The 18,196-nt window shown below is 56.8% G+C and overlaps 1 protein-coding gene across 1 annotated transcript; it reads right to left on the reverse strand.

Moving 5' to 3' along the window:
- Positions 1–1,340: 1,340 nt before the first annotated feature.
- On the reverse strand, positions 1,341–5,976 carry B3GNT7 (UDP-GlcNAc:betaGal beta-1,3-N-acetylglucosaminyltransferase 7). The gene is made up of 2 exons (XM_005010342.6): positions 5,825–5,976; positions 1,341–2,778 (listed from the first exon to the last, which is right to left on the reverse strand). The coding sequence occupies exons 1-2, from the start codon at positions 5,833–5,835 to the stop codon at positions 1,557–1,559; spliced, it is 1,233 nt and encodes a 410-aa protein (XP_005010399.2). The 5' UTR covers positions 5,836–5,976; the 3' UTR covers positions 1,341–1,556.
- Positions 5,977–18,196: the final 12,220 nt, after the last annotated feature.

The raw sequence follows: 18,196 nt of genomic DNA on the forward strand, positions 1-18,196 counted from the left end.
CGGGTGGCTCTTTTGGCTGCCGCGCGCCCCTTCTTGTTTGTTTTCTAACCTGGGGAACATACAGGCTTGGAGTGAATGAAACAGGCACGTTTCCAGAACACATTAAGGGGAAAAAAAAAAAAAAAAAAGGCACTGCACAGGGGGACCTTTGAGGTAGTAGAAAATTTTTTCCTTTCAATGTCTGGCACCAGAGAAGGAGAGAGAGAGAGAGCGAGGAGAGAGAGCACACGTGTGCGCGTTTCGCTGCTCGTGTTCAGGGCCGTGGCTGTGGCTGTGCACGTCCACCACGCGCAGGGACAGTCGGCTGCACAAACCCTGCACTTGGGGATGGTGTCTGGTGTACAGACGCTGTGCCCCCGCCCCAGAAGGTGACACACCGGAGCCCATGTGGCTTTGCACACGCGTGTGGCCTTGCACAGCTGACAGTCGTGTGGCTTGGAGAGCACCCAGGGGTGCGTGGCTGCGTCGCTGCATGGGTTTTCCACCCCAGAAGCTGGCTTTGGGCTCACCCCGACACCTCCAGCGGCCCTAAGACAAGGTGGGGAGCAGAAAAAGGGCCATGCCGTGTGGTGTCACCCCTTGTCACACTCCTCAGCCCCACCATATAGAAATGCACACTCAGAGCCCGGAGAGGAGCGGACGCGGTGCACGGCACCAGCCCTTCTTCACCTGGGACCCCGCTCCAGGCAGGGAGCGATGCCCACAGCACCCACCTGGGGCTGACCCGGTGCCCCTGCTGCTTCCCTGGCCGTGGGCAAGGACAGCCCACCCCGGCTCTTCGCTTTCCTGCCAGGAAGATCAAATCCCTGAGGAATTTTGGCTGGGTGTGTTTGTTTGAGCGTGACGCATGCGCAGCCAGGGCTGGCACCGGGAACCAAAGTCCTGTGGGAACCTCCACTGGGGGATAAAGCCCCAATTCCCCGACCTCCTGGCTGAAAACCAGCAGCCCTAATAGGGGCTCAGGGCTGGCCCCAGGGAGGGGCTGGCCCCTTTCCCCCACCCGCACACTGGGGACACGGAGAGGACTTTGTGAGGGGGCGAGCCCAAGGCACACAGGTTCAACCTTGCACGGAGCAGGCGGTTCAGACAACAAAATCCCCTTGACTTCTGAGTGGTGGTGGGGGGGCTCACGTACATGTAAACCACTCAGCCCCCTTGGAGAAGCTTCCCTGGGTTGCCAGACCCTGAACATCTCCAAAAAATAACGAGTGTGCCACGTCCCTCCTGCCTCCCCCCAGCCCCATCGTTCATCTTCTGGTGGAGGTGGTACCTAAAGCAGGGAGCAAACCCTCTTCCCTCTCTTTCTCTCTCCATTTAGTGCTCGGGTTTCTTTCTTTCCCTTTTCTTTTTTTTTCTCTTCTTTTTCAGCAACCCCCAACCCAGCTGGAGATAAGTGAACCACATTACAGTACAGGAACAAACACTATCACAAGCCCTGCCCGTGGCCGCGGAGCCTCTGCCCTCCTCGTGTGCCACGAGCCGAGGCTCACCGTGCCCCCGGGGCAGGGAGCAGCTGCCCCCGGCCCCTCCAGTCCCAGCTCTCCAGAGAGACTGAGCTAAAGGACGTTGAGTTTTCTCGAGCACGTCAAGTTACTGTGGACCAAGTCCCACATTTGGAGCAGCTCCGGAGGCAGCAGTTTATGAACCACCAGCATCCCCCGGAAAAAACACGGCTCCTTGTTCATCTTGCTGTTCTTGTTCCTCACGATGCCAAACGTTTTGAAGCCCTCGTGCCCGACGGGCGATACCTTGAGGACCTCCAAGCACATCCCTAGGAAGACGTCGTCGATGGGGTACAGCTCCAGCGTCTCCGAGGTCTTGTGCAGCTTCTTGGCCAGCGACCCAGCCATGATGAAGCCCCCGCCCCCCGCGTAGGGCGGGTAGCTGTTTTTGTTGTAGAGCGCACTGGGGATGTAGTACTTGTTCTCCTTCTTCCTGATCGGCCGGGCCTTGTAGAGGACGTCCCCCACAAAGAGGTCCTCTCCCTCCGTCTTGTCCTCCAGGTACTCCAGGATGTTGCTGGGGCTCACGAAGACGTCATCGTCGCCCTTGAAGACGAAGTGGACGTTGTCGCAGTAGATGTTGAGCCACTTCAGGAAGTGCACCTCCTTGAGGGTCAGGTTGAAGAAGCTGTCCAAAAAATCCCACTGCAGGATGTCCCCGTAGATGTGGTTCTCGTAATCCAGCAGCTTCTGGTAGTTGGCTTTCTCCTCCTCCTTGGCGGCCGTGCCCAGCAAGAAGAGCGTCCTGATCTTCTTGCCCTCCACCTCCTTCTCCTGGCCCCAGGTCCTGCGGATGGCCTCACGGCGGTCGTGCTGCGTGACGATGGACTTGACCACGATGAGCAGGTAGACGCCCCCGCTGCACTTCTCGGGGTGGTTGATCAGCATGGGGAAGTAGCGGCAGTGCCGGTAGAGCAGGAACTGCTGGAAGTGGGGCTCCAGCCCCTTGAACCACTCCGCCTGGCTGAGGTTTTGGTTGGCCGAGCAGTTGGAGGTGACGATGTCCCACGACCTCGCTTGCTTCTCCGTCGCCCTCTCCTCCTCCTCCTCCTTCTCCTCCTGCTTCCCGGGAGCCTTCTCCTTCTTGCTGTTCCAGAAGGTGCTGGTGACGGAGAAGGCCTCGCCTCTCTTCTGCGTTTTCAGGGGCTCGGCAGGGGGCAGCTCCTTCGGCTGCTGGCCCTGCATGAACTGGCTGGGGGCCATTCCCCGCTGCAGCACCGTCACCGTCACCACCAGCAGGAAGGACAGGCAAAGCGTTTTGTAGATGGTCTTCTTCCTACAGGGGCGAGACGGGGTGGGTAAGGAGAGAAAAGTGCTGGATCTGGCAAGTTCACGGACAAAAGGAGCCGAGGATCGAGGGCTGCTCACAGCCCGGCACCCATCACAAGGTGGCAGCCTTGAGGGGAGCGCTGGGGGACACCTCCACACTGCCCTTCCCACGGCTCTATCCTGATTTTGGGGCAACCCTCAGGCCAGGCAGGGACAGGTAGTGTCCTCTGACAGCCCTGCGTCCCTGCATAGAGCTGGAAAGGGCTCAGGGGAGAGGAGAAAATGGGACGAGAGGGAGATGGAGCCAGGGAAAGACAGGAGAAATGAGGGTGCCACCGGGGTACGTGTCTGCAAACTGCTGGGCACGGGAGTTTCATTAGAGCCGCTGTTTTGGAGGAAATCCCAAGGGCAACCCTTCATTCGGCTGTCTGAAAATTTCAGTTTGGGACAGGAGCAGACAGGAATTATCTTTTCTAGGGAAACATCAGCTCCAAAACACGGACGTCCTTTCCCATGGCCCTAGACTGGCATCTCGGGTGGCACAGCCCTGAGAAACCAGCGCCTGGAAGGCTGCAGGATCCGACACGAGGCAGGCAGCGGCTTTTCATTACAAAATAACAGCTCGGGACCAAGAAAAAAATAATGGTATTCGAAAGGAAATTGAAGGTCGGGCTGGGAAAAGACATCCCTGCGTGCCCAGCATTTCTGGGGCACAGCTGGGGCCAGGTCTTGGGACCCAACGCTTCTCCTTGCAGCACCAAATGCCGTGGATCTGTGTCTGGGGGCAGCTCCCAAACCCTGCGTGCAGCTCGTTGGGGGCTCAAAAGGGACCCAGCGATTGCTGCTGCACCCCATAATCCCCCCAAGCTGCTTCCTCACACCCAGCTAAAGCAAAGCAGGTTTTTCACCCTGCTGATGCCCCATCTTCACCCCGCATTGCCCCAAGCACCTGGCTCCCCCCCAGCTGGCACACGGGCACCAATTTCCTCTGCTCTGTCAGCCTCAGGTGCCTGAGGGCAGGGGCTGGGGACTAACAGCCCTAAGAGCGACCCGACCTGATGGAAAAGTACTGCGAGAAGCTGCCTGGGAACCCGCAGCATCCTTGAGAAGTGCAGCGGGGAGCCTGGGACAGCCCCGATAAGCGCAGAACAAAGAAGTTGTGATAATGCCCAGGAAAACAGAAGCTGGCCCCAGCTGTAGGCGTAGGAAGGTGCCTCCCCGCGCTGTGGGAACTCCAGATCTGCCCCAAAGAAACCTCTCCCAGGGATTTCTCCAGCCCATGTCTCAGCGGGGACCCTGGGCATGGGTGATGTGACGTGAGGGTTTTCTGCCCTCGACCAGCCCTGCTCCTGGTGGTGTGTCTACGTACGTCCATTTCGGTATATACCTGCTGTCCTTGGCCTTGTAATAAATTCAAGAAACTAAACTCTCTGTCCTGATGTATTATGGCATCCTACAAATGCACCGTTGTGCTTCACACCCCCAGGAGGGGAACAACGCTGGCAGCTGGTGGCAGGGACCCTGCTCAGCCTGAAACGGGGACCCTAAGTGTGGAGCCAGGAGTTGTCAGGAGCTCCAATCTCTGGCGTCGCCCTCCGGCACAGAGAACGTTTTTCAGCCCCATCTTTATGAGGGAAAAGCACAATCGCTAGCGAGGGCTGTGAGAACAGGCGTGGAAATAAGTAATTACAGGCAAAGGGGCGCATGGACGGTCCCAGCTGGTTTTATACGCGGCCACTCGTCTGAGACTGATGAGGGAGCAGCTCAGAGCAGAGCTCACCGTTGCCTTTAACCCTCTCCAGCCCCCGCCTCGCAGCTCCTGGGTTTCTCAGGACCCCTTTGGTCCCGGCACAGCAGCAGCTCGGACCCCAGCACAGCCGCTCAGTGCTTAAAACCCCGCTCGCCCCATGCACAACCCCATGGCACCGTCCTGGGGAAGCGACGGGGACCGGGGGACCTTGAGCCACCACCTGGGGCAATTCCCACATCCAATCAGGCATTTTGATGGGGAAAAATAAATGAATAAAATAAAAATAGTAATTATATGTAGGGCTTTTCTAACCTCCTGTCTTTCCGGCCTTTGGTCTCCTAAGGTGGGACTCACACGAGGGGGAGCAGCCCCCATCCTGCGCTGTCGGGACCCCAAAACCACCGCTTTGCAGGAGAAATGAGGACGGCGTTTTGGGTTCTCTGGAGCCGTCATGGCATGGGAATGACCCCGCTCAGCCCCACTCCCTGCTCTGGGACCCTGACGTGTCCCCAGCGGGGTCACCCCTTGGTGCCTCCCACCTGCGCCAACCGGGCCCGGCTGCCGTGGGTGCCATCGAGGGGGCTTTGAAGGGTCCAGACCCAGGCCTCCTCTTCCCTTTTCTCCGCCAGGAACAAATCAAAAGCATCCCTGTGAGGCTGCCCTGCCTGTGCCCAAGGCGGTTAGATATAACCCCAAATTAGAGGGGGGCTGATCGCCCTTTAGGGGTGATGCTGAGGACCCCAGGAGGCTCAAGCTGTGTCCCCCAGCCCCTGGAGAGGCGCACAACCCCCCTCTGCCTGGCAGGGGCCACCCGTTTATTAGGATTTTATTATCCCTTTTAATTAGGGGTGGCTGAGCCGGCGGGGACAGCGGCAGCACAGAGCCCTTGTGTTGGTGCTGAGGCCGAGGGGGGCTCGGCAGGGCTGGGGCTGGGACCCCCCCACCCTAAAAAAAACCTCTCCAAAAGGAAACGCGAGCGCAGAGCCGCCCAGGGGACGTGTCGCCGGCTTGGGGACAGCCGCTGGGGACCGGCTCTGCGCTCGCGTTTCCTTTTGGAGAGGTTTTTTTTAGGCAGGATGGGACCCTGGGCAGGATGAGACCCCCCAGGAGGAGGGGACCCCGGGCAGGATGGGACCCCCGACGGGACGGGACCCCGCGGCATCCCCGTTCGCCCCCTTCTCCCCGACCCCGAGCTATGGGGTGCGGGCACCTCGGAGCCCCCTGCCCTCCTGCAGACCCCCAGGACAGGGGACAGGGGACAGGGGACAGCAGCGTCCTTTGCCCCCCCGCGGCCGGCACTCACCACTGGAACATGCTGGGAGCGGGACGGGGCTGCCCGCGGTCCGTGCGCGGCGCTCTGCCCTCTTCCTTTTCCTCTTTCTCCTCTTTTTTTTTTTTTTTTTCTTTTTCCCTCTTCCCTCCCCTCGGACTTCGAGGTGGAGTCAAGAGGGATGGACGCGCAGGTAGCTTAACTCTTGCCCTGCCCCCTGACATCGCCCCAACCCCAAATCTCTCCCGGGTCCCCTCGGTGGCTGCAGGGGATGGGGACCCCCCAAATCGCCCCCCTTCCCCCATCTCCTCGTTGAGGGGACACCCTCTGGGATATTAGGGGGGCACCCCAGCACCACTGGGTGTCTGCTGGCCCCCCGTCACGGTGCGTTGCATCAGCCCTGACCCGCAGCTGGCACCCACAAAGGGTCCCGGTTGTGGGGAGGGGGTCCCAGTGCTCTCAGGGAAAGTGCCAGGAAAGGAATTTGTGTCTTTCCTGCTCCCCCAACACCAGCTGGTCATTTGGGGGAGAACCCCAAAAAATAGAGGGACTAAACCCCGGTTTTGCACAAGGACACCAAAATCCCAGCTTTGCAACAGGGCACAGCCACCGTTGGGGTCCCTGGGGGGATGGAGGCACCCAGCTGGGACCCCCACCCTACCTGGTGCTAAGCATCCCCCGTGCTGACACGGCACATCCCATTGCCTGCTAGGAACCATTCCTTTTCCCCTAAATGCAGCATTTTTCAGTACAGGGACTTTTTCAGCCGTGACCCCACTGTTTCTGATGTCTCCCTTTCTGTCATCATCCTCCCATCCCCAGCAGCCACGTGCCGCAGCCACGAAGCCCACAGGAAATCCTTTGGGATATTTCCCTTCCTGCCCAGCAGAGATATCCCGGTCCCTTCCCCATGCCCCCGATGGGGTTGGCCATACGGCGGGACCCACACAACCCCCAGTACACAAACAGCTTTTGGCCCGGCTCCAGGAACCCCCCAAGTTGGAGGAAAGTGGCATTTCTTTCCCCAATTCTGCCCCTTTAGCTCGGTTTCCATATTTCCCACCCAGCTGGGCAGAAAGTTCCCCGGGAATCAGCACCCTGCAGCCTTCCCACCACCAAAGGTCCCTGCACACCTTCCCTGACTGCTTTTTTTTTGGCCGGTCCCAAAGCCCAGAGGCAAGTCGGGGTCTGCTGAAGCTGTGGCCCCAGGAAAGGCTCAGCTGTGGGATCCCCACTGAGCACCAGCCTGGCTGCAGGGGGAAGCAAGGAGGGGTCTGCGAGGTGTGAATCTACCCCAGGACCTTCTGGAGGAGGGGGGACCCCAATCACTAACAGACTCAGAGCCAAAGCCCTGAAAATTTAGCTGCTTCCATGCAGGAAAGTATCTGGGCCACAAGTGCAGGGAATTTCTGGGTGCTCCTGTGCTCCTGCACGAGGTTTTGGCTTGAGTCCCCCCCATCCAAAGCTGGACCCCGCTGCTACCTCCCCACGGCCTCAAAACGAAGCAGCACTTTTTACATCTGGTTCAGCATTAGAAAAGTTGAGGTTGAGGCCAAACCCCACGTTCTCACGCTTTCCCGATTCACCTGGGAAAGGAGAAAGAGAAGCAAACTGAAAGTTTTTTTTTTTTTTTTTTTTTTTTTTTTAACAAAGCCACTCCTCCACACGTCTTTTCCTTGCTGCCTCGTGCGCTCCCTCGCCTCCTGCCCCAGCACAGCGCTATCTGCTCTGACCCGAGCAGCCAGAACCCCCTCAGCCGACAGCAAAGCCAAACCTGGCTTTTTTTATTCTCCCTGGAGCTGGAGAGAGAGCAGCCAGACCCGGCAGCAGGCAGAGCCCCGCTCAGCGCCCAGCACAGGGCTGGATTTGGCCCCTGCCCCCCTCCACCACTTGGCCAACGGAGGGGACGGAGGGGACAGCATCTCCTCAGGCACGGGGAAGCCAAACCAAAATCCAGCAGTTACGCAGCCCTGGTGACATTTTGGTGACATTTTGAGCCGTGCTGAACCCCGTGAGAGCTGGCAGGGACCTGCGGAAAGGGCACCTGGGCACATTCCTGTAGCACTGCGTGGGGAGGTGCAGGGGGGCAAGGCACAGACCCCCCCTGAGTGTGACAGCAACCACCCCGCTCTCCTCCTGTTAGGGCATCCCCGGTGGTGTCCCTGCTGGAGATGGGGACAGGCGACCTGGTGGGGCGTGAGGCTTCAGGGCAGGCACCTGGTGTGGCTGCGGGGCATGATTTGAGGCCTCGGGGCATCTCTGAGCACAGGGAAAGGGAGAGGATTGGGATGATGCCAAAGTGGCTCAGTTAGACGTTCTCACAGCAAACCACAGCTCTTTTTTTGTTTCGAGACTTTTTTTTTTTTCAGAGCAGACCTGCTTTATTTATTTTTTATTTTTTTTTAAATAAAAGTACAGACAAAGAAGGGAGCTTTTTTTGTAACATTTATGTAATGCTGAAAGACTGGCTTGTGGCAGGTTGACCCAGCCAATGCCTTCCCACTGATGGTTTGGGTTTTGTTTCAGTGAGAAAAGAAAGAAAAAAAAAAAAAAAAAAAAAAGCACGACATGGTGTTTTTTTGTTGTTTTTTTGTTGTTGTTGTTGTTGTTGTTGTTGTTTTTTGTTTTTTTTTGCTGTGGGATTTCCATTTTTTTCTTCTTTTCTTTTTCTGATTTCTTTCTGTTCTTCTAACGAGTCTTACCCCCATAGGAACATGTCCTGTCTATCCCAGCACCTCGAGCTGCCCAGCTCGTGCCAGCACCGCGGTCCTGGGGCTGGGCATCCCACAGGAGCCAAGGGACCTCCCTTTGGGAGGGCCACGACCCACAGGGATCCCAAATGAGCCCTTTCCTCCCCCAAACCCTGAGTGTCTGGGGCAGGACCCAAGGTTCAGCCTGACCTGCGGTGGCGGAGACTGGTGGCACAGTGACACATTTGGGTTTTTCTTCCCGTGCCGAGCTGAGGAAACCTTTCTGCCCTGCGTGGCATCAAACCCCTGGGGCTTTGCATGATTTCTGCCAAAAACAGGTGAGAAAGGGATATGCCTGGCAGGGTGACAGCAGGGCCAGCCCCTCTCTGCTTCAGGATCCCCAGGGCAAACCCCACAGCCCCTCTCCTGCCCCTGGGCTGCCCCGTGCCAGCACAGTGCTGAGGGGACAGACCCCAGAGCTCCAAATAAGATGGGGTGAGCTTGCCCAAATCCCATGGGCACAGCCTGGGGAAGGAGAGGGGACAGGGCACAGCCCGGTGTGGCCGTGTGGTTGCTTTAAGCCAGCGGCTGGATCCAGCTGTGACTGCCAGGAACCCTCCTGCAGCCCTGCCCGGGGCTTTTATGCATTTTCCAGCAGTTGCAGAGGCGCTTGGCGCGGCAGCGCGCAGGGGAAACCGGGCTGACGCTGCCTCTGGCTCGTGGGGAAGGGAGGAGAGAGGGAAAAAAACATTTCCCCTCCCCAGGCAGCCTGATGCTGTGGATCCCCGTGTGGATAACGACAGCGAGCCAGCTCAGCCGTGGCTCATCCCTGCCAGCCCGGCCGTGCCTCAGTTTCCCCTCCCAGCCTCGCGTGGTGCTCGTGGCCCAGGGGGCTGGCGAGGTCCCTGAGCAGCATTTTGGAGTTTTCCAAGCGTGCTGCCGGCCTCTCCCGTGACTCAGATGGAGAGGCTGGCGCGGGAGGCACCTGAGCCTGGCGGCTGCCCGCTCACAGCCCAAATGGAAAACCAGACCCTGTGCCCACCGCCGGGCCCCCGAGCAGGCACCTGCAACCCTGCCCCCTTCACCACGGCAGTGTCCACTGCTCCCAGGTCTCACCAGCTGACCCCAAATTTATCCTCTGCCAACAGAGACACACCTCACGGGTGGGCCCATCTCCAGCAAGGAGATGGGCAGGATTTTGGAGAGGGAGGGGGGCGACAGCCATTTGCTAGGCTGGGAGGGTTCCAGCCATGCCTGAGCCCTGGGGAGAGGAGCGCGGAGCCGGAGCCGGCACACCCAGCCGCATTCCTGAGGTTTGGTTTCCATGGTGGGCCATTCACCCGACGGTGAAGTCATGCTGCGGGCTGAGGTGGCCGCTGAGTTAATGCAGGGAGCCGGCTCCGTCCCCAGTTCCCAGCAGCTGAGGACTCAGCCTCCCTTGAGGCGATCCCCTTTTTGGGGAGGCTCCGGGCACGGGCACATGGCAAATATCTGCCTCGTGGAGGGTGAATGGGTCCTGTTGTGGGGCGGAGGGACAGACGGACTGTCCTGGTGGGTCCTGCCAGCTGGGCTGTGACCCCCGGGGTGTTTCCCTCCCACTCCATCCCAGTGCAGCCACCGGTGACCGCAGGGCAGACGAGCACCGCCCTGGGAGCTCACTGCTGCAGGGCCGAGGCCTTGAAGGCCTGCCCAGGGTTACAGAGAGGTGGGGAAGGACGGAGAGCTTGTGAATCATGTAAAGGGCAGGACGGAGCCCCCGCTGGGCACAACGTCCCCAGGGCGAGGTGACAGGGACACCCCCATCCCATGCACCCATGGCATGGGCCTGCGGGACCCCCACGGATCAATAACCCCGAGGGGTGGTGGAGGAATCCTTCGACCCCCTGTGCGCTGGGGCCGTGGTGCTGGGAGGAAACCTTGGCGTGACTTTCCAGCAATGTTCAACTCCAGTTCGGTCAACCAAAACCCCGTAAAGCGGCGTGGTGTCTGCGTGGGACTCGTTTCCTGCTCAAACACGGCTGGAAGGCCTCCCGTGCACACCCTCCGTGCTGGCCCCGGCCTCCAGAGGCTCTGGGCTTTTGGGACTGACCCAGACCTTCAGTCTGAAGAAGAAATCCCCCCCTGAAGAAGAAATCAAATCCCACTGATATCCCAGCTCAGCTGGGACCTCACCCAGGAGCCAAGCACCCTTTGGGGTCTGGCCCTGAGCCACCAGTAGCGTCCCCTGCTCCTGCCTCCTCCTGCGCCTGTCACAGCAGGTGGGGACCCTGGGGACAGGGGAGGTGACGCCGAGGACATGTAAGAGGCTGGCACAGCCTGGCAGCCGTGGGGTGTGGATCGGCCAGACCGAGCCTCAGAGACAGCCAAGGAAAACCATCGGGCCCAGGACAACGTGCGCCAGCCAGGACGGAGCTCCAGCCCTGCAGCCCAATTCTCGGGGTGGCAAGGGGCAGCTCCCCTTCTCCAGGCCCCTTCCCTGAGCTTTATTTATTTATTATTTCACTTTGACACCCCCAGAGCCAGGTTAAAAAATGCTCCTTCAGGGCACCCCCCCGTGCTCCCCGCTCCTGTCCTCCACGCGCGCCTCCACCCCCGGCAGTGCCGAGCCTCTCGGCCTCCCCTCCCCGTCCTCCTCCTGCCTCCTCTCAACACTCATGATATTCATTTTCAGGCTCGATGCCTCCCGCAGCACCGCTCCGTCCCCCCCCTTGCTGGCTCCCGGCTCCCCGGTGACTCACGCCAAGCACACACTGAGCCCTTTCAGCAGCGCCCGGCCCCAAACACTGCCCCAGTCTTCCCAGCCTCGGCAGCGGGGCAGCGCTCCTGCCGAGCCCCCAGGCCTCTTCCCAGGCTAGGGGGCATTAAATAGTTTATGCTTATATTCTTCAGGGCACGGGCTCCAGGCCAAGAGGAGACATCAGCGGCGGTTGCAAAGAGGGAGGCTTTCAGGGAGAGGAGGGCAGAGCCCTTGCCGGTGAGCCCCGGGCCAGGAGAAGCAAGAAAGCAGCCGGCCGGCTTGGCCAGCCCGGGTGCCTTTGAGTAAAATCCAGCAGCCTTAAAAAAAAATAAAAAAAATAAATAAATAGATGTATTGGAGAAGAAAAAGGATCCCGAGCTGCTAGCGGGACAATTCCTGGCTCTGCCAGGATCCTTTCCCTCCCCGCTGCCTTCACCGGGCTTTCTCTGAGCCTCCCCAACAGCGGGGCTCTGTGCGGGGCCGGGGTTGAGAACAGGCTCCTCTGTTCCCCAGGGTGGGAGCCCCGGCCAAGCTGCCCCTTCACCTGCACACCTTGTGAAATCCTGCCTTTGAGGAGCTGCTGGAAAAGCAGTCTGCAGAACGGGTTTGGAGATGGGCTGCAGGCTCGTGGCTGCGGGCAGCACTGCTCCAGTCCTGCTCCCACACGGGGACTTGTCCCCCTCGTGTCCCTATGTGAGGTGCCGGAGCCCAGGGGAGCCCATGTTTGATATCCTGCTCTGCTGTACCCCAAAATGGACCTTTACACCCCTAAAACTGTGGCTTTTGGGCTGTCACAGCAGGGTGCGCACACCCTGAGGGACCCAGTGAAAGAGGAGCTCCTCTCTGTGGGTGACACCACGGGGAAGCAAAATATCCGCAGCAGCAAGCCCCAGAGAACCTCTATGCACAGTGTTTCCTGTCTCTGCTTCCTTCCTGTCTGTTTTGCCGGGGATTTTCTTTCCAGTTTGCCAAAATACTCAAACTACCTGAAAAATCGGTCACAGACTGGTGCACAGGAGAGGCAGAGGTGTGTGCCTGGGGCCCGTGCGTTATCGCAGCCCTTGGCACAGCCCAAACCAAGGGGTCACTGCTCATGCACCTGCAGTGCATGAATGGAGCCTGCAGGGCCACGTCATACCCTGCTGTGGGCTAGGGAGCAGGCTGGAGAAAGGAGAAAACCCTACAAACTTGGCTGTGAACACCGCAAAGGGCAGGAAGCCAGGCTTGGAGGGGAATCCCCGGTCAGCTGGCACGAGCGCTCCCCAGCAGGGGCTTGGGTACGGCTCCGAGGAGCCCCCGTGCTCCTGGGCACCTGTCTTAGGAGGGGAAAATAGAAAGATGCTGCCCAGAAGTCAGGCTGGTTTTTTTCCCTTCAAGGAACAAGGTGAGAAAAGAAAAATCTAGAAACCTGCACGGGAGGAATTTGGGGAGGAATTTGTTATCCGAGGGGCCAAGGTGTGCATGGAGGCCGCCCTCGCCTCGGGGTGCCTGCCAGGTTTCGGTAGCAGCGAGTTCCTCTTCAGCTCCTATCTCGAGTGAAACAGCCACAACAAAAGCAAAAGTGCATTTTATAGCCCCAGAAGCCGAGGGGAGGCTTTGGCAACCTGTACTTAACCTGGCAAAGGTCACCCAGAAGCCAGGCTCCTGGCCGTGAGGTCAATCTGCCAGTGCACGGAGCCCGCTGCCAGCCCCCTGTGCATCGCAGGAGCCCCGGGGCCAAGCAGAGAGCAGGATCACAGGTCTTGCAATTTCACTCTCACCCTAATAAGATGCAGGAGCTCTCCCTGCCAGCTTCCTCCCCAAACCACGGGAGCAGGGGAGATGACCCATCACCATCCTGACAAACAAAATCAGCTTTTAGGATAGCGAATAAAAGCTTTATGCTGTGCTGGGAAAAGAATATAAGCATAAGCTGCTAATGATTATATGAACGATTTAAGTTCCCAGCTGCAGCCCCCTAAGCACCACGGCTCAGTTCTCCCTGCTGCCCTGCACCCTCCCCATGCTCACCCCGAGCTCTGCTGGCCCTGCTGTGATAACACCTGCAGCAACACTGAGGGATCACAAGTCACCCACACCAATGACAGCCACGAACCTAATAAATAATAATTAAAGAATAAGGATTAAATAATAAGGGTTAAAGCAGGGCTGTCTGTAAAGCTCCCGCCCTCCATCCTTGCAGCACTTGTGCTCAGGACCCCACTCAGCCCCAGCTGCCTGCACTCCAGCAAGATTCAGCCCCACATCTCCACCTCCAGGGATCTTCAAGCCTTGGGCAGGTGCAAAACGGTCTCAGGAAGGGGTTAAAACAAGGAGATGCTTCCAAGCTGCTCGGTTTGCACCAGAGCCAACTGCCCTGCACCCAGTCATAGCCCTATTTCTCAACCTGTGATGTTCGAGAAGGCCTGGAAATGGGTGTGGTGGTAGTTTCTATTCCCTGCTCTTACCTGGTGGCTGTGAACCACCTCCAGCGGCATTTCGCAATGCTTCATGCCCTCCTGCACCAGGACATCACGTTGCCTGAAGGGCCTAACAGCAACTCCTCGCTGCATGTACGCTTAAAGGTGTGCAAGGCAAACTGCTACCACCGGACTCGAGCTGCTCTAAAATAATTGATGCAGAACAATTCATTATGTATCAAAATGGCATTAGGTAATACAACAGGTTGAAAGCTGCTCTCACGCAGACCTGGTGCTACACGAGCAAACCAGAGCCTGGAGCTTCTCTGCTTTCTCCTTTTGTCTCGGAGCACCGGTCCGCACAGAAAGCTGGGACCAGCAGCAGCGTGTTTGGGGCAGTTCCTCTATAGCACCAGGTCGTGGTAAGGCACAGAAGGAAAGCTCTTCGTGGTTAAAAACCCGATATCCCGCTCCAAGGCTTGGGGCTGCGAGGGCTCAGGAGCTAAACCAGGGCAGCAGAAACTTCTCTTGGTTGAAGTGGTGCAAAGGGAGCTTCACCTCCCAGAGCAGTTTTGTTCCCTTTGATCCAGCCCAGCACACAGTGAATAGACAGACAGCAGGCTCTGGGTGGAAAAACCTTCCCCAGAGTCCCCACAGCTGGAAGCACAAAACCCCTCCATGCCCATGTCCTGCACTGCCTGGTGTCAGGGTAAGCATCCCTGCTGCCTAAACGGGGTTTGGACATGCCTGGGGGGGCACTCCTTGCGAGGAAGCCCGTGACCAAAACCTCTCACTGCATTCAGGGCACATGTCCACAGATCCCCCTCACACAGTTAAAGGAAACCCCAATTGCTACTCCCCATAATGACTCTGTGCTGAATAACGGGGTGCCACCCTCACAGCAGCCTCTGCTGCCGGCCGTCCCGTTCCTGCGGTGCACAGCTGGAGCCCAGACCTGCACCCATACACTTGTGGCCATAACACCTCCCCCGTCATCTCCAGGGAGCCTAAGCAAGGACACATTTCCCCAGGGGCCGATTTTCCAGCCAGGACAGGGCATTCCTGGTACAAACCACACTCGCAGCCCCGAGGAAGGTCACTGAAAGAAACACGTGGGCAGAGCCCGTAACCACACCGAGCAGCAGTGCCAGTCTGAGTCACGTAAGATAAGGCAGCCTGTGACCTACTGCTTTGCCCAGCACAATTTGGGGGGTTATTATAAAGACAAAATCTGGTCCCAAGCCCTCCAGCACCCCACAGTCCCAGCCCCGCTGTCCAGGAATGGATGGAGAGGCATCTGATGGAGCACCGAGGTCTCACCCCCGGCTGCACGAATGTAATGCATGACGGTAACACTTCATTGACTGACTCGCCCTAAACTGTTCTCATTAGTAAATGGTTTTGCATAAAGAACTGGCGTCACAAGTCAGAAGGTAAAGGTAATGAGAGATTTTAATCAGCCCCAGCGCCGAAGGAAGGAGATTCCTGCATAACTCCAGCTGGAGGTGGAAAAGCTCCTCTCTGCTGGCGGGACCAGGCCTGTGGGATGAGCACCTCTCAAAGCCTCCCTCACCTCCGTAACACGAGCACGAGCCAGCCCTGCAGCATAATTCCCATCACAGGAAAAAATACAGAAAAAATAACACAAACCAAACCAAAAAGCTAGAGAGAGGGAAGGAAGCAGAGACAGGAAACTACACGGATGCTCTCCAGAAAGGCCACTGAAGCAGGATGGAGGGCCAGATTTTTGTGCAGGCACTGGGGTGTGAGAGATGGTTTTTTCTAAAAACCCACATTTTTAGGCACCTGAATAAAAACAACCAGCTTTCCATGAAGATTCAAGCCTGCTTTGAGTGAGGAGAGTGCTGGTGGAAAATCAGCTGTCTCCTCACAACCGCTTGGGGGAAGCTGAACTCAGCTGAAATATGGGATGCATTCGTTCACAGACAGCAAATAATGAACATAATGAATTTTACAGCATGGATATCTTTTTTTTCACAGTGGATTCCACAGACACAAGTGTGTTCTCACCAGAAAGGTGTAACCTGGGCTGGTTATGGTTAAAAGCCTGGGTCTCTGCCCTACACGAGTAGGGCCTGGAGGCCAGGACACCCAGCAGGGACTCACCCTGAAATCAGTTCTCATTGCTGCCATTTCGGGGTGACTTGGGACATGACATGCAGTATTGGTTTCTGCTTTAGGAGCTCTAAGTGCGGTTTCAGAGGACCTTGGAAGCTGCAGGAGGATTTGTGGAGCCTGGCAGCCGCTCAGGCCTCGCTGCAGCACGGCTTTGGGACAACCTGCATCCACACCAGCAGCACCTTCAGTCACAAGGCCTAGAGAGAAATTGAAAGAGTTTCATGGGAAATCACGACAGGCCACGATCTGCCACGTTAACAAAAACAAACAAGTTGTCTGCTTGGGGTAAGCAGTTGGAGAAAATGGTAGAAATGTCAGCAAGGCGTGCTGCTTGACAAAGAGCTCGTTTGGCGCGGACGGCCCCAGCTCCTTGCTACCAACACGAACCACGGTCCCAAAGGCAGTGCATGAGCAGACACAAACAATACACGGATTTGTTCTCGGGAAGCATTCAACCTCTGCCAGCAGTCAGCCGGATCCAGACAAGGGCTACGGCCGTCAGAGCGGCACATGGCAGCCCGAAGGAGGAACTATCACTTGGCACGGAGCTGCTATTTCCAGCACTCACATCCCATCCGCCTGTTAGCTCGGCTTCTTTGCTCTTCAGAGAAAGAGGACTACGTGCCTGTAATGAAATCTCCAGCTACAAAGGCCAGGATTTCTCCTTGGGATCAGCAGGAGGAAACGTCCTTGCATGCTAAAAACCCCTTCGTAGGTAGGGCTGAGTTTTGGATGGCCGCAGCAGTCGTAGCTGTCAGCTCCAGCCTAATGCTTAAAGCACCTCGAGCACCTGCACGATGAAGGCTGTTGGTTGTGGTATCCACTCTTCCTTATTGCCCTGTTTGCTTTTTTACTTGGATTTAGCTCCCAGGGCTACGAAAAGGAAAACAAATAAAATGAAGCAACAGTTTAATGTCTTGTAAAAAAAAAAAAAAAAAGCAGTGAGAGGTAGTGGATGCCATCTTTTTAATTACAGGTCATTTATACCCAGAGCAAAGTAATTGACACTCCCGAAAACTGTGGACCTAAAATCATACGAGATCAGCATTTCCCATATTTGAAGAAGATAAGCACAAGGCAAACATTTAAGGTTGTCACTGGGCTTTCTGACAATTTGCGTGAAGCTTTCTCACTTTCATTTCCACAAATCAATGTCATAGCTCCTCGGAAACTTGGACTATGCGAAAGGACAGCCGAGAGAACTGAAAAGGGCACGTTCCCGAAAATTATTAGATGTCCCAGGGTGTGCCACTTGGCCTGTCATTTGGAGAACATTGGATCCTCAAGGAGTGGAAGTTTAGCTCATGGTCCTGGAGTTGAACACAACACCCTTCTTCCGCAGGGCAGAATGCAGGCAGGAGTTGGAAAGAAACCTGCTTTGAAACACCAGATACCAACCACTGACCAGGCGCCAGGTAGGATTACTGGTCTGATAACACAGCCCACCCTGGGCTCTGCACCCAGAAGTTCCTTTAAGATCTGTTAGCAGCAGATTCCCACACAACCTGGCTGGAAGAGCCAAGTCTCATCTGCTTTGTTTGCCCCAGAACATCTTATTTCTCACCTGTCACTGCATTCTCGAGAGTCCCCCTCCTTTTTTTGATTTGTATGAATAGCAGAGGTTAGGAAAAGTGCAGGAGGCCACACGGCTTAGTCACAGAGGTATTTTAATACTCAGTTCCCACCAAGGTCAGTGGAAACCTGCAAAACTGTATCTCTAACCTCTTGGTTAGCCAAGCCCATGCACCACCTTGCACACGGCATAACCAGGTGTGTCCAAACCTTGCAGGGCTTGGCTCAAACACTTCACAATTAGATCAGCTGAGCAAGGTGCACCTCCCTGCTCCCTGCCACTTCCTCTGCTGGGAAATGATTTGTCCCCAAATTGAACCAGACTGCAGCCACATATGAGGATGGTGTACGCTGCCAGAAGTTCTGGCCCAAAGATGAACTCCAGGTCCTGGAACGAAGGGGCTGGGGGAAATACCTGGGGGGAAGGTAGCTTGCTTGCCTTCCTCCTGCTACTGCTCCAACATGTGCATGAAGGCAACACAGTGCTTTTCATCCCTGTGCTGTAACCCCTGATGGTTTTTTTTTAGACACCAGTGAACTTTATTTAAAGCAAACATCTCAAAAAACAAACCAAACAACCCTTTTCCCTCCCCAACACAGGAATGTTTTGTCTCCAGAGAACTTCCTTGCTTGTCTCCCCCCACACTTATAGTCCCTCTAAGGAATAACAGCTCTGACACCCAAAAAGTGTCAGTGGTGGCATCCCACATGCCTAGGCTTTCCTCATGAGAGCCCAAAAATGATGTGTGGCACACACCTGCTCTGCAACACTTCTGGGCAAACAATGCTGACAGCAGAGGCAGGCCAGGCTGAACCAAAGGGAGATGCATTTCCGATTCAGGTAGAGACAAAACAGCTGAGACAGAAT

Source organism: Anas platyrhynchos, chromosome 9, assembly GCF_047663525.1.
Source record: "Anas platyrhynchos isolate ZD024472 breed Pekin duck chromosome 9, IASCAAS_PekinDuck_T2T, whole genome shotgun sequence".
Taxonomy (NCBI): Eukaryota; Metazoa; Chordata; class Aves; order Anseriformes; family Anatidae; genus Anas; species Anas platyrhynchos.